General features: G+C 53.1%; 3 protein-coding genes across 3 annotated transcripts; 1 reads left to right on the top strand and 2 right to left on the bottom strand.

The window, feature by feature from the left end:
- Positions 1 to 231: 231 nt before the first annotated feature.
- On the bottom strand, positions 232 to 1,165 carry AUR1 (Phosphatidylinositol:ceramide phosphoinositol transferase (IPC synthase); the record flags this gene model as incomplete). Its single annotated transcript, XM_064842109.1, has 2 exons — positions 232 to 1,088; positions 1,159 to 1,165. The coding sequence occupies 2 exons, from the start codon at positions 1,163 to 1,165 to the stop codon at positions 232 to 234; spliced, it is 864 nt and encodes a 287-aa protein (XP_064690317.1).
- A 2,106-nt stretch (positions 1,166 to 3,271) lies between these two features.
- Positions 3,272 to 5,584, bottom strand: ACE2 (Metallothionein expression activator; the record flags this gene model as incomplete). Its single annotated transcript, XM_064842108.1, has 1 exon — positions 3,272 to 5,584. The coding sequence occupies one exon, from the start codon at positions 5,582 to 5,584 to the stop codon at positions 3,272 to 3,274; it is 2,313 nt and encodes a 770-aa protein (XP_064690316.1).
- Positions 5,585 to 12,952: 7,368 nt separating this feature from the next.
- Positions 12,953 to 15,472, top strand: LTS14_009425 (uncharacterized protein; the record flags this gene model as incomplete). Its single annotated transcript, XM_064842107.1, has 3 exons — positions 12,953 to 13,474; positions 13,527 to 15,170; positions 15,221 to 15,472. 3 exons carry the CDS (start codon positions 12,953 to 12,955, stop codon positions 15,470 to 15,472), a joined length of 2,418 nt encoding a protein of 805 aa, XP_064690315.1.
- Between the last annotated feature and the right edge of the window lie 150 nt (positions 15,473 to 15,622).

Genomic DNA, 15,622 nt, shown 5'->3' with positions numbered 1-15,622 from the left:
AGAGGCGCCATCAATCGCCCGGTCCCTTCCACTGTACACACCAGTTACAAAATCCCAAAAAGCCGCCCCTATCAAGAAGTGATTCCTAGGCCAAATAAACCCCATTTAGCGCCATGCTATGCGATGCAATTACAGTATTCGTGAAGTCGTTATGCGTGGTTCGTCGAAAGCACACGCTTTATTATGCTCAAAGTCGGAAGAAAGTCGGATATTCATGTATGATCGGCCATGCTATAGCTTGTGATCCTCGTGATCGCTCGAGCTCGCAAGAGTATCGCCGTCCCAATTATCGCCGGCACCAGGTGACCGCATACCAATTGATGGTTCCCGGCTGTTATTACCCGACAGACTTGATCCGGAGGCGATTGTCCATTCGTCGCTGTCAGGCAGCAAGTACTCTTCTATATCGGTCAGACCGTATGGAGCGTCTGCGTCGATCGGCTCTCCTCGCTCCACGTAATCGTAGTCCCACCGGAACATTTTACCTGGTTGTAGTCGTGGCAAGAAAGTGCCTTTCGACACAAAGTATGCCACTGCCGAGATCAGGCTGCCGGCTACCAGGTCCACGGCGTAATGATGGCTGAGATACATCGTTGCCCACCAAAGCCAGAGGAAGTAGATCACAAAAAGTGGTCGTAGCTTCGGGAAGAGATGAGACATGAACAATGCCTCAATCGTTGCGCAGCCCGAGTGTAGCGACGGAAAGGCACCAAATACCACTGGTGAGGCGATGAAAGTGGATGTGTATAGATCCACGCCAAACAGCTTGTCGATCGCGGCAAGACCAGCCGGATTGCCTTTCATGGTGTAGTTGGCCGGAGCAAGACCGTACAGATTCTCATACCATGGCGGAGAGCACGGGAAGAATAGTTGAATGACCACGCCCGTCAGATTCATGTATCCAAACGCTTTCGCCCATACTGGCAACGTTCCGGGTGGTCCAAAGACGAACATCAGCCCAGAAACCACGAATGGAGCGCCGATATGCGTAACACCGTATGGCATCCAAGCCAGAACATCCAACACCGTGTTCTTGTGCGCCGAAAGGATATTGCTCAAGTTCGCTCCGTATAAGATGTTCTCCAACGCTGGTAGTAATCGTACCGAAATGCCTGGCCTATATTCGCTAGGCACGAATTGTGATCCATAGAAGAATACCAGCCATGTGAAGATTGGTAGACAGGGCAGCAGGAACTGCCTAGTAAATGGTATCACCAGTCCTGCCATTAGCAACGTCGCGATTGCCGTCTTGATCAGAGGCCCAGGATTTGTTATCACGCATAAGCTGAATATCGCCAAGATTATGAGGAGTAAGTATTGCGCATCGTATGCACTCCAGTGATGTGTTCGGAGGGCACGGATTGTATCGGATGGGTTGAATGAAGTGTGCAGGGTGGCTATCGAGGTCGTAGGAGATTGTCGCGCTCGTATGCTCGACCGTGTCGATCTGAATCGCCGTCGTACGCGATGCGGGATGACTGTCGAGAGTGAAGGCCAAGAAAGCGGCATTTTAGATGTGGAGAAAAAGCGCTGGGTCGAATCGTCGCTCGTGAGCGGCGAGAAGTATGTTCGCATGATTAAACAGAGTCCAGGAGAAGATGTGAAAGCAGAAATGTTTCGAGGTCGCGGGCAGGCAAACTATGACATAGGGCGTCCAAGTTGTTGTCCCAGACTTTCTTCTTGGTCGAGACTCGGCCGCGGGGGGAGAGATGCGATGGTTGCACCGCGTCGTCGGCGAAGCAACACGCTTTTCGAGGTCACACAGTCGGAAGGGTAAGAGGTGGTGGTGAAGAGGTTATCGGAGGAGAAGAAGGAGCACTCGCTTGGTTTGCTGAAGGCTCGAGAGATTGCTGCTTGGCGAAATGATCCGAGGACGATCCACCCGTTATTTTACTGCACTACCGACGACTCGGCGGCAAGCCACGCGATGGCGAACGGGTTTTGGAAAGTTCCCACTCCAACGGGGCTTGCTGCAACAAGGCACACGACCTTTCGATCACAATTGATTTTGGTGTACCCTCAATGACTATGAGAAGTCGGAATGGCCATGCAGACAACAGCGCAACACTCGCCTCTTCACTAATCATCTAAGCATCCTCCCAGATCGGTAATGTTCGGGCTTATAGGAACGCCCGGATACCGCTGACAAAAGGACGGCCGGCCGGACGATTGGCTCATCCCTACCTCGAATGCAAGCATAATCCGAGCTCACGTCTTCAGACGATGCAAACAGCTCTCCCGGTTGCGTGATAATTCGCGTGAAGCAGCCATGTTGTTTGTCGCCACCACGACATCATCCCTCCTCGAGTCCTCGATGCAGCACGATCATTCACTCGAAGCACGCCACTGAGCACGCGACCATCCATCTCAGCCCTCAAGATCCTGCAAGCACTGTGCAATTTTACCACGACGGGTCAGCTCTTGGCGGCCAGCAACCAATTGACCGTGATCCGGCTTGGCAATTATACTTTGCGGAAGCGGCTTGCACCCACTTCCGTTCCAATGACGTGGTTATGCAGACGCTTCACGCCGAATGATCTTCGCGAGATCGACAGGTACACTCCACGAGAGCGGAGCGTTGTCAGGTGCTTGTGCTTTCGAATTCTGACATCGCGGTCTTCTCCTCGTCGCGACGTGTGACAAAATTTCACCTTGAGGTGAAGGAATGCATTAGATCATGGCCCCAACATGCGGTGCACGCGAGCTCGCAGCTGCATGTGCTCAGCATGACGAGATGGCTCGGAAGAGTGATGTCAGCTCGCCCGTAGCTGCACGGCGCCAATAGACTCCCCCGGTGCTCGCCAGCTGAACCCATTCATGTCGAAAGCATGCCGGGAATGTTCAAGCATAACGTAGCATAGCATGGCATGATAGAGCAAGAAGTACGATAGAGTGAAAATAATGAGACCGAGACGTGAGTTGAACGCAGCACTGCTATGTCACACCTCAGCTAAATTGCATCTGCGCTTGCGCAGGTCTGTAAAGACAGTATATCTCATTTCTCAAAACATCCCTCCGAGAAGAAGAATAGCATCTGGCTGCCAAATCATCAACTAAATGTCATCCATCCAAATGGACGCCGTAAACTCCTCGCAAATATGGCAGTAGTCGAACGCTCAATCAATGGTATATCGCTTCATCGTCAGATCGTCATCACCTCCAAATCTATCTATCCCCTTCTAAGATTTCCCCCAATTCAGTCCTGTTTGCCTTGGCCGTCATGACTTTCGTGTACACTTCATTACCTCCCTCTCGAAATGACAACCAGCGTCTAGTGATTCGCCACCCAATCTTCGAGCATATCTGCGAACACGCGCTCGTTGTCCGTCCTCATGGCCGGCATGAGCGAAGCAAACATACCGTCATCCATGTCGACAGAGGCGGTGAACTCGTTGTATTCCTTGTCGAAGACGTTGTGGCCAGCATGACCGTTGTCGGAGTAGTTGTACACGCTCGAGCCGCCATACGATTCTCCGGGAGGCGAGAAAGCGTCGTTGATCGCGTCTGGTTGGACGGAGATGCCGGTCTCGAAACCGCCAAAGAGGTCATTGTCGTCTGCCGGACTTGAGCCACCGTTAAACGAGCCACTAGCATCATTGGAGTTGGACGGAGATGTGTTATCGAAGATGTCGTGGTTGCTCTGTGGTGTGTGAGTATCAATGGCACCCGGGACGACTGGTGGTGAGCTGGCATTCGAAAGCATAGCTGGCGAGATGCCGACGGGGACATCGAAGTCAAAGGTCGGGTTGCCACTGTCGATAGTCTTGACCGGGCGGACACTAGGTGGTGAGGTGGGAGGCGTGTCGCGCCATGAGGCGGTGACGTTCGCGAATTGAATATCACCACCGGCCATGTTCAGGAAGGCGTCGGTATTGAAGTCGTCAGAGGTATCGGGTGGCGTGACGGGAAAGCTGCGATCGCTGGCGCCGGAGCTCGAGCTGGCGTAGTTGAACTGCAGCTCAGCATCGTCATCTTGACCAGCGGCCTCCTTCGCGTTGTTCTTCTTACGCTGCTTTGATGCCTTGTCGGTGCGGTCTTCGAGGTTCGGGCGTTCCTTCTTCGGTCTGCCACGCTTCGGCTTCTCCTCCTCGGACTTCTCGAAGCCTGGAAGAGCGCCAGTGCACATGCCGCGCTGGCGATGGCGAGTAAGAGCATCATGACGAGCGAAGCCCGTGCCGCACGGGCATACGAAAGGCCTGTCGTCGCTGTGAATGGCGATGTGGCGCTTGAGGTCGTGCTGGCGGACAAATGTCTTATCGCAGAGATTGCACCGGAACTGACGATCGCCCAGATGAGTCTGAACGTGAGCGCGCACGTTCTCCTTGCGGCCGAAGCGTCTATTGCAGCCCTCCCAGAGACAGGGATACTTGTTGTCGGCTTCGTTGAGCTCGCCGATGTACTGCTGGACCTCGTAGGCTGCGACGCCAGTCTCAACAATGCTAGCTGGGACATCTGGGCCAAGACTGTTGATGAGTTGTTGGCGTGGCGACAATGCGCCCGGTCCGAAGTCGAAGTCTTGCTCGGTAAAGTCTTGAGCGGCGGCAGTGGCTTGGAGCAGGAGTGATGGGCCTTGGAAGTGGCCGAAGGATGCTTGTCCATCGTGCATTGGCGGCTCCTCGAAGAGTGTCGGCATCGGGCCAATCTGCTGCTGACGGCCTGGCGACATCGGGTCGACGGCGGAAGACGAGTATGCTGAAGATGCATACCCGCCGTCGTTGCTGAAAATGACCGAGTCGGCACCGAAAGAGTTGCTGATCTGCGTGAATGGTAGATTCATTCCGAGATTCCTCGAAGAGTCGGGCATTGGTGCGACGTCGAGCTGGAAGCTCTGGCTGCGGGCGTGCTTGAAGCCTCCTGGGGGTGGACTCGGCCACGACTGGACATGTGTCTGAGGCGTATTGGGCACGGTGCGTGCGTTGCACTGCGAGATTGGAGTGACGGGCATTGCCTGTGCGCTATGCATGAGTGGCATGGCGACTCCGACGGGTGCTCCTGGCATGCCGACGTTGAGCTGCACGCTGTTCTCGATGTTTTGTGTGTTCTGCATTGCTGGGTTGGGTGAGCTGGAGAAGTTGTCACGGTACCACGCCAGATGATGTTGGAGCTCTTCTAATGCTCTTTGCTGCTGCGGATGTTGTGGCTGAGGTGATGCGATGACTGGCTTGAAGTCGATGTGAGCGTCGACACTGCCGTTCAATTGTTGCTGTAGATGGGACTGAAAGTCCTGTGGTAAGTAGCCCGGCTGAGCTGTAAGTGGTCTTTGCTGCTGCGATTCTTGCACAAAATGCTGTTGGGCCAAAGGTGGTCCTATGTTAGTATCCAGTTGTATCCGTACTGATGGCGATCCAGATGGGTGGTGATCCGGGTGTTCCTGCGGTAGTAATGGGCGAAATCCAGCGGCGGTGTCGATTGTGGTAAGGCTCTGGTCGAGTGAGAGGCCTCGTCGGTGTGCGTGTTGCTGGTGTGGATTTCGTTGTCGATGTGCAGGTAGTGGGGTCGCTAGTATGGGTACCTCGAGCGATTGTTGTCGGCGATGTTGTTGGCGTCGCTTTTGGATGCTCGAGGATGAGTTAGTGGACAGCATTTTCGTTCGTGGGCTTCTTGGCGTCGTTGATAAATTGTCGTGTAGTGACGTTGAAGTGTTCGAAGCCCAGGTGTGCTAAGGTGAGTCCTCCGGAGGGGTATCGTTTCCAGACAAGCCAATGAAGGCGTCTTTTCTCCTTGGGATCTGCCATCCATTAATACTAAACAATATACTCATCGCCTCCATGTCGCATACCTCTCGCAGTGTACAAGCAGCAGCCCAGCCGGCTACGTGGTGTTCCTTGTATCTACTCTCAGGCGCGAAGCTCTTTGCCAGCTGGGTTGTTGGTCGGTCGGCCTCTCGGCCTTGTGTGCTTCTGAAGGACTCGCGCGAAGTGTTTGTGTAGTCCTTAGCTCTTGTCCGTATGTACAATTGCTCTTTCGTATGTGTAGAAGTGTAATCTGTGGTGCGCAGAGTGAGGTGTAGTCTTATGGTTGGGAATCGCCCGATCATCAACAGAGAAGACGTTCGGGTTGCTATGGACGATCCTAGCGCCCAACAGCCGCTCCACAGTCTCGGTAGATGGCCCACACATCAAACCTACACCACGACATCCTTCACACGTGGTATACACCTTGCATGAATGCACAAACAGAGCATATATAGTGACATGCATACCTGGAGAGACTGAAGAATCTTCCTGCATTGGCGTTGCGCTCGCACTTGAAGGCCTCCGAAGTAACATCGAGATAAAACCTCCTCTATGGCATGTCGCAGGCAGCTGGATCAATTTACAAGGACCAAGACACAATCTTACAAGCTCCGTGTCAACACCGCCCATAGTCATACGTTTCCCCGAGCACGTTACTCTGGTGATCATCCGAAGGGAACGGACTGCTACCATCGAATATATCTGTCGTCTTGACACGACCGCAACTATTGAGATCTCCTTGTTGTCATCGCTCCGAGGCCAACCCCGTTGGATCACTGAGACTTATCAGTGTCCCCAAGGAGACTGCTGAAACTGCTGCTCAGTCGTGCTGCTGTACGGACCCTTCACTCCATGCTACGCCCTGCACCCGGCAACACCTCAGACAGTCGATCGCGTCGCCTCCAAGAACGCAGTTGATCTCGTCTTAAGCTCTCGACTCTTTTCTTAGACTTGCCGTCCTTGCCGCAAATTCGACGGCTATACTGCCAGGCTCCAGTGTTATAGATTGTCAGCGCTTATCGGTAGTCTCTGAAGCCGTCATACCCGTGGCTGTGGCCATTTGGATCGTAGCTCCGCGAATATAGCTCACCTGTACTTGCAGCCTCTCTCCCGCTGCTTACTCAACTCTCCTCACTCTCTAGGTGGACATCGTGTTCATCATAATCCTCCTGACTTCTTCGTCCATCAGCAGCAATCAAGTCTTCCTCGACACAATACCTCTTCACTCACTCAGAGACGATCAGTCCCGCATCTTGAGCTGGGATATCTTTGGCTCTAAGCCCTTACTGAGTGCCGCATGCTCCTCAATGCCGACAAGTGTCCAGGACGGCAAGCTCATGCATCGGTCGGCAAACGATCATCCTGTAGCTACGACCTATTGGCACCGGAATCATCCCCATCGACGAATCGAAAGGTCTAGGGCACAAAGCCCCTCGTATGGAAGTGCAGAAACAGACTCGCCAGGAGATTGGACAGAACGGAATATGTTGCGATCCTCGTTTCGCGGAGACGAGGGCGAGGGAGATCTCCTTTGCCCGGCCGAAGCAGTCCAGTCCTTAAAGTGGGTGAGGTCGTTTCATATCGTAGACAAAGACTCCCGTGGTGTAGATATTGGAAAGCCGGTCTAGCATTACTGCCAACACCGGGTGACGTTTCGTCAGTGTTCATGCTCGGATATGCATGTCAAAAGAATCATGCATTGGATTTGATAGATCTCGGACCTTGTTCAGTAACAAGATGATACATAAAACTCCAGTCAATGAATCTTCATGGAACGGAATGTCTTATAGTGTATTCTGTCGTGCGTGAAGAAGTCGAGGCCAATTCGCCGAACGCTTCCGAGGCCTTTCCACGCCATCACGTGAGCGCCAAGACTTCCGGGCACAATTTGATAATTCGCTCAACCACACATCTATTCATTGATCATCCGCAACTGTTTAGGCCAAGGCTGAGGACGACACGGTATGCACACACATTTCACTTGCTACTCATTGCGTCGCATGCTCATAACCATCACAGATGCAGATCTTCGTCAAGACCCTCACGGGTAAGACCATCACCCTCGAGGTGGAGTCTTCCGATACCATCGACAATGTCAAGTCGAAGATCCAAGGTACGACCACCGCCTTACGAGCACCTCACGTACGTCCTCTAACGTTACTGCCACAGACAAGGAAGGCATCCCGCCAGACCAGCAGCGCTTGATCTTCGCCGGCAAGCAGCTTGAGGATGGCCGCACCCTGTCCGACTACAACATCCAGAAGGAGAGCACCCTCCACTTGGTCCTGCGCCTCCGTGGTGGTATGGCCAAGAAGCGCAAGAAGAAGGTCTACACTACTCCCAAGAAGATCAAGCACAAGCGCAAGAAGACCAAGCTCGCCGTGCTCAAGTACTACAAGGTGGATGGTGATGGGAAGATCGAGCGTCTGAGGAGAGAGTGTCCCAACGAGACCGTGAGTGACATGGATAAGTCTTTGTCGCTGGACTGTACTAACACAACACACAGTGTGGTGCCGGTATCTTCATGGCTGCCATGCACAACCGCCAGTACTGCGGCCGTTGCCACCTCACCTACGTCTTTGACGACCCTAAATAGAGCATCGACCACCTCATCACGCGCTATCATATTAGTTAGTATGTCAAACGACGTTCTACCAATCACCATCCTGTCCATATCAGTTATGTAAGCGTCGCTCAACTTGCAGCGTCCTGTTCTTGCCATCTCCTTCGTATCGCTGATCGTGACACTCTCCTCACTGCATGCCTACCACCATGGCAGAGGCTTCCTGACTTGCTCAGCCTATTGTCACTAACGTTGCGAAGGGAGTGGCACTCATTACGATTCGGTCACAAGGACTTGGCACTGCGCAGCTCACTTCGTTACGATCACCGCTTTCCGCTATCTGGCCCCGACATTAGTGGTCACCTACGAACAGACATCCCGCAGCAACTTATGTATACTGGAATCCACGAAGCCGCAAACCTAACGAAATGACCACACGAAGGTCTGCCTTGCTGGAAGCGCATGCCGGTAAGTTTGCAACTACAAGAGGCTCTCTTAGCAGTCATTGAGAGGGTCTGCAGAGACAGATCCACGAAGTAAAAAGGTCCTTCACGCAAGGACGACCTTCTCGTACAGACGCCGATTGCACAAAAGAACAGCGTCTACTTCAAGTAGTCGATTGCCGCGATGCGGTTGTCGCTACCATGCTGTGCAGCACCCGCATCTTGAACACGTGTTGATCCTCATATGACCAAGGCTAGGTAGTCTTGACTCTTCTGAGATTATGAACAACTGCTGCGACCTACGACAGACCCAACGCGTATCATGTGACGGTGGAAAACAGACTGTCAATGTCGATCCAGGTGTTCATCGCCCGCCTTGGCTTCCTGCACACAAGAACGACTTGGGCACTCTGGGGACCCCACGAAACGTTACCGCCTCGAGGCTTCGAAGCCGGGAGTTGAAATTGCGCCTCGCGCGGTAAACCGTCGTTGATCATGACATTACGGTACACCGAAAACGGATTGGCGTCGGCAGGTTGTATCTGGAAGACGCCTGACTTCGCATGATGAAGCTTGACTCGTTAATATTAAGCTTTGCAGCTTTGCGCAACATTTGGGTTTGGCGGTGCCCGGCTTGCAGGCGGAAGTAGCGGGTGACATATTTGGCCTGTAGATCTCAGGCATTCGCAGGGCTTGACGCTGGGTGGGATTATTACCAGTTTTATCTGAACTACATGCTTGGCATATGTGCCCACAGTCGAGATACTACCAAGTCGTTGGGATGTCCAGTGTATGTTCGTCTCAATGCTTGTGGGTTCCTTGCCCCGCCCATGGTGTCGCAGACCGCTTTGTTCCGTTATCGTACCAATCATGATTTGAATCATCTGGTATACCGCTCCAGGCAGGTAGAGCCGTGTTGCCCACTGTACTAACGTTGGTGTGCAGAGATTGGACGTGCTGTATATGGTTTATGATGTTTTGACGCCTTGCTATGTAAACAGTGTAAGACTGCTGATGCCGAACTGCCGAGAGACCGAGCCACCGGACGCCTAGGGCTGTGCGATAGACCATCCATGTCTGGACATGTAGACAAGGCACTGGTTACACGTGGCTTGCATGTGGCTGGCTTGTCGAGGACCGCTCACAGGGGAAGATGTCATTCTACTCCTGGGCAATGGCAGTCGTGATGCAGAATTGTCTCTTCGGTAGCAGGATGTCGATAGGTTACGCTCAGCTAGCAGTCCCAGCACTCCCTATCCACCATCTATCTCGTCGCTTCTTCCCAAAGTGTCTTGGCAGCCCCAGTGCTTCGTGCGTAAGCTCGAACTCACTCAGTTCTTGCTTACTGGTTATGATACCTGCCTTGAGGTCCAGACCAAGCATATTCAGCTCTGGCTCAATATCATGCTCGAGCTCACTCTCGTGTTTGTACAGCAAGACGAGGTCGTTTAGACAGGATGCTCGTGGTCCAAGGCTTCTCAACCAGTCCACTAGCGTGCTGAACGACCAATCATGGTTCCAGAATACCGGACGCCAGCATTCAAAAGTATTGCATTAGTAGTACAGATGCAACGTCTCATGTTTTGTCATTCTGCAGGCACGTGTGATACCAGGAGGCAAGGATCTGTTGAATCGATCCATACGTATCGGCAGCTTCCGCAGCATGGGCACATCGTGGGCAGGGCTCGTCCGGACCCTAGCATGATGGTCGCCTTGTCCTGACCATGTCGGTGTCCATGCTACGACGGCATGCGTCCAGATTTGTTCTCTCAGCTCTGCAGGCAGCTCCAAGAGCCGACAGCGCTCGGCCCGATTGGCTCGTAGCAGACCAGAACGCGGATTCTGCGCCGGGCGCGGCTTTTTGACAGCACAAATTTGCTGAGTATCGCTGCTATTCATGGTGGCTGTTGCCATCACACAGTGGCTTGTCGATCATGCAAGGCTAGAGAGGAACTAACGGTAGGCTATCAGACAATCGGCTACGAAAGACGGCATGTAATCCGTTAGTCTACAACGACCGGATCGCGTTATTGCTTTATAACAGGTGGTTGAAATTTCAGGGTCTTGATTGGCTACGACCTCCACCACGACTACATCAACAACTCGACAGCACCTTTCCCTTAAATGCAATTACAAAAGGACTCGTCGTAGCCTTCATACAAAGCTCTAGAGCACTCATAATCGACGCTCTGTAATGGAAGCATTTCGCTCGAGAAATAAGGCTGCTAAGTGGCTGCAGATTTGCCGATATTTCTGGTAATCCGCCTACGATAATCTCACCTGTAACCAGACAAAGGGCGACTGTCCACCTAACGCACGGTCTCAAGACCTGCGCTATAATTACGGTGGCCTCTAAGCTTTCATACTGGTCACCACAGCGCAAACGTTTTCCGAGAATGCCAAGATCTGTCGATACCATGCGGCTTGTAGCACTAAACTCTCTCGCTGTACATTCAAGCCATGGTATCGGTTCGGACCCGTTCCTATCGAACCGAGCCAGCCCCTCGATAGTTTCCTGCACATATACTGCTCGAACTATGATGTGCGCTCCCGTATTGCCTCTTGTAGGCAGCACGCCGCCCAACCTCCATCATCGTCTAGGCACGACGAACGAACATTGGCTCGTACGAATACCTATCTTGAAAGCTTTGCTACGTATAAGGTTCTGCCTCGCAACTCATTCGGAGAGGATGGAAACCAAACAGGAGTGCTGCTTGATAATTGTCTGCGAAGACTGTAATGGTCGGTGAATGGTCATCAACTCTTGGCCCATTTGAAGCAGCTGGACTGTCTGGCGATCACAGTCCTGAGATGTAATAATGAAACCTTTCACTTGACTCTGCAGCTCCAGCCTTACCGTAAGGAATAGCTTGTGAGCTCGGAAAAAGGTAGCAAATGTGTAGGCACAATGGACGACTCACGAGACTTCCACTCTCGTGGGACGAGTTGAATCTTGTTCCAAAGGAGCAATGTGCTGCTCCGATGTATCAGGATCACGATAGCCGAGTTTCTTGCGAAGCGGTCAATTGAGTACTTCAGCTTGGGTGCAGTGGGAGCTGACATAGGTATAGTCATTGGATACTAAGCAGACAGACTTCCTGCTAACGTCCCATTACGGCACCTCGTCTCGCGCAACATGCATGGGGCGAGCCCAAGGGTATCTAGCTCGAGACTGCTTAGGTACGTGCCCAAGAGACGTGCGGCAACGCTGGAATATCTTGCGCAACTCGCAGGAGGCCGCCTCGGGAAGGGTCAGCGTAGATCGCGGTCAAGGACGTCCGGCGGCGTGTTTGCAAGACTGTGAGCATCTTAGGGTCTGTTATACCTCGTTCTTGGGGTCTGTTATCCCTCGTAGATGGTTACCTGAGCTGTCAATGATGCGTAACGATGATGCGAGCACGTATAGCAAGATTTGAGAACTGCTTCGGGATCTCTAGGATGGTGGTTGAGGAATCAATCTCACGTCAAGATGCAACAAGGCCACACTAACGGACAGAGTGGAGGGTTCGTGGTCAGTAGAGGAATGGGCTTGGTACTGGTGGCACCATTGCTGCAGAGAAGGCTTCTAGCGTGTTTCTAGATTGCCAGTGAATGATCGGTATGGGCCTCCGAGTCAAGGCTGTCGGTGTTTTATGGAGTAGAGAGTTTGGTCGGCGAAGAAGGCGTTGTTTTGTGCCAAGCGCCCCACTCCCTGCTTTCGCGCTCTTCCATCTGCAGTTTGCCGCTTCACTGCATGCGCGTGTTTCGCTCACGACAAAGCCCCTGGTAGCACGTCTTCCTGCTTCTTGCCGTGCCTGTGGATCTACTAGTGCCGCCAAGAGGTATTATCATCTGCAACCGTGAGTAAAGTTTGCGCTGACGTTCTGTTGTCAGGGAGCTTCTCTGCCTGCTCGGCACATACACCAGCTTTGTTCTCGGACAATCTTCGTGTCAGCGGACTGCTGTCCCTCGACCCCCAGCAGCACACCCTCGAAGACGCATCTTGGTCTGAGCATTGAGTTGCACTCTGGACGAGGCCAGTGGCGGTCGTTCACCGGGTGCTAGCTCTCATTCGAGCTGGCCGCAGCTAATCGCATACGATAATGTAAGTACCTCGACACATGGCTATCGTTCATCTATAATACGTCCAGCGCTCCAACCCACGACTCATTCATTTTGTGCGCCATGCACTCCTTCTATTCACCTCCAAGCTCCCACTTTTGATCACAGCTATGTCTGCGACTGCAGTCTTGTGCGCTCCTCCTTTCATGGACCCAACTAACCCTATGTCCGACTACAGCTACTGGCAGGTCCAGAACTGGATGCTGGCAATGTCCAACTATCCGCCGCCCCCGCCGCCGGAGCACAGCCATTACAACGCACTCTATCCGACCTCTGCCGGTGCGCAGCAGTTACTGGACCCGGTGCAACAGGAGCAATTGCAATTCGCTAGTCTGAACACGCCGGCCTACCCCAAGATCGAGTCAGGTAGCCCTAGCCAGAGTAGCTCGACACAGATCCAGAGTCTGGCTCATGAGTTGTCGACCCATGCCGGTCTCGGTGACCAGCAACGTGCGCTAGAGGATCAGCAACGACAGCAGATTCAGCAGGCTGCCCAGCATATGCAAAGCCAAGCTGCGGCGCAGTCTACAGCAGGTCTCAGTGCGGCGCAATTAGCTCAACAGCAGGCGGATCACCAAAAGTCTAACAGACTGCGCAAGGCCTGCGACTCATGTAGTATCCGCAAGGTGAAGGTCAGACTTCCTTGCTACCACTTTGCAACTGTTGCAAGCTGACATACCACAGTGCGATGAAAGTGGTCCTCCCTGCCGTGCCTGCTCTGCCCTCGACATACCATGCACATTTGACCGCCCCAGTCGCCGCCGAGGACCTCCCAATAGACATGCCGAGGCGATCAAGCGTAGGAGACTTGAGGAGGCTGGCGGCTCACCTCACACACTGTCATCACCATCATCCCCCACACATGCTGCCCAAGCTCTAGCAGCCCTCTCATCTGCGACGTCCGGTCAACAAATCACGGCCGAGTCTATCTGTCCAATCGAGACCGTTGATCTCCTCATCGATGACTTTTTCACCTACATACACCCATTGTGTCCGTTTCCTCATGAACCGAGCTTTCGCGAGGCATGGAAGCGCCGGGAGGATCTGAATAACAAATCCTTCCTGGCTCTACTCGCTGCGATGATTGGTGCTCTGGTCTCATCCTTCCCGCGCAAACCTCGTCTGCACCTGAAAGCACATCGGCGCGAGCATATGTTCCCGAATCACATGAGTCTGGTCAATCGTTGTCAGCAGGTTTGCGCGATGGCGCGTGGGCCTGGATATCTTGAGAGTGAGAGCCTGAGCGTGTACGATGCTGCTACGAGCTACTTCCTGGCGCTGATGGGCACATATACATTCAGATGGCGTCTCGGTCGGCTATACTTCGGTGAATGCTTGAACATCATCCGAACTCTTGGCCTCCACAAACCCAAGGACCACACCTTCACACAACTCGGCGCTTTCCCTGCCTCAGTCGGCGCCCATGGAACACACTTTGATGGCAGCCGAGATGCACCAGTCGACAACATCACTCTCGAGATGGGTCGACGCATCTTCTGGACAATGTTCGTCAGCGTTAAGACAATTCAACAATTGGGTGCTTCCTTCGGCGAGCTTGTGATAGCGCCACCCACATCCAGCGACCCATATCCACCTCTTCCTGCGGAGGTCGACGACTTTTGCATCTACCCTACGCACAACGAGCCTCAACCACCGGGATTGCTGCCAGTGATTGCTGGTTTCAACGCGAACGTCAAGGTCTTCACATCATACAATACCCTTGCCACTATGGAGATGGCCTGGGGTATTGATTCTGTGATTGACTGGGGCCGTCAAAAGAGAGTTTTACATGAAGCACTTCGGCGGTGCAAAGATTCAATTGCCGAGCTGCCGACTGGTCTCAGAGTGTACCCCCGTGGATCATACGACGGACCACATGACCAACAGAATGGTAATGGTCATCCCAACCCTTTCGCGCATCCAGGTATGCAGAGGGACCCAGCGAATGCACTGTTCAGCCCATCGCGACGTCAAGAGATCGAGCAAGATCCCGAGCAGCGTCGACGAATGCAGTACGAGATACAGAAAGCTAACATCTATGCTTCGAGCTTGTCGACTCGCTCGTATCTGGTGGAGAAATACTTCAATCTTTGCGAAGCTCATGATCGCACGCGAGGACAGACACAGAACCCTGGCTCCATGCCAAGCTCCCCTGGGGCTGGAATCACTGCTGTCGGTATCGATGGTATGGTGCCTCAAGCACCAACAAGCCACTATGACATGGTCGGTGAAGAGATGCGCCAAGAGCGAGAAGAGATCGTCAAAGATCTACTCGTTGTGTTGAGTAGTATTAATCAGGTCAACATGGAGCCCAACGCCGACAGCTTCGTAAGTATCATGTCACCTATTTTTGTTGAACGGTGCTAACGTTACGACAGACCATGAAGATCAGATCCATCGCCAGCACCCTGCTTGACTTGCCTGAGCACCACAAAGGTCAGGTCGCACTACAAGCCCAGGAGTACCTAGCTGCATTCCTCAAGATCCTGATGAAGCTCGAGCGCGCGAGCCCCTCGACCGATGGCGAGGAACAGGCCAACGACGAAGAAGCCGAGCTTCGCAACTGGGCCGACCTCCGAGAGTACCAATTGAAGTTCGCTCAGCAGGGTGGCCTTCTGGGCTTGTCATGATGCTGAACGATATCTTGTCCTTTCTGGCGTTGCACACTTGGGTGGGACAGGACTGGAGCGCCACCATGCTCGTCCACGACGGTCCGGTGTTTAGGTGGCACTTCTAAGGATTGTTGGGTTTTTTTGAGGAATATACCCCAGCGCAGGAGA

This window comes from Recurvomyces mirabilis, assembly GCF_035927965.1.
Source record: "Recurvomyces mirabilis strain CCFEE 5264 chromosome Unknown scaffold_31, whole genome shotgun sequence".
In the NCBI taxonomy this organism is placed as follows: Eukaryota; Fungi; Ascomycota; class Dothideomycetes; order Mycosphaerellales; family Teratosphaeriaceae; genus Recurvomyces; species Recurvomyces mirabilis.
The sequence above is the reverse complement of the archived record's forward strand: the minus strand, read 5'-3'. Positions and strand labels throughout refer to the sequence as shown.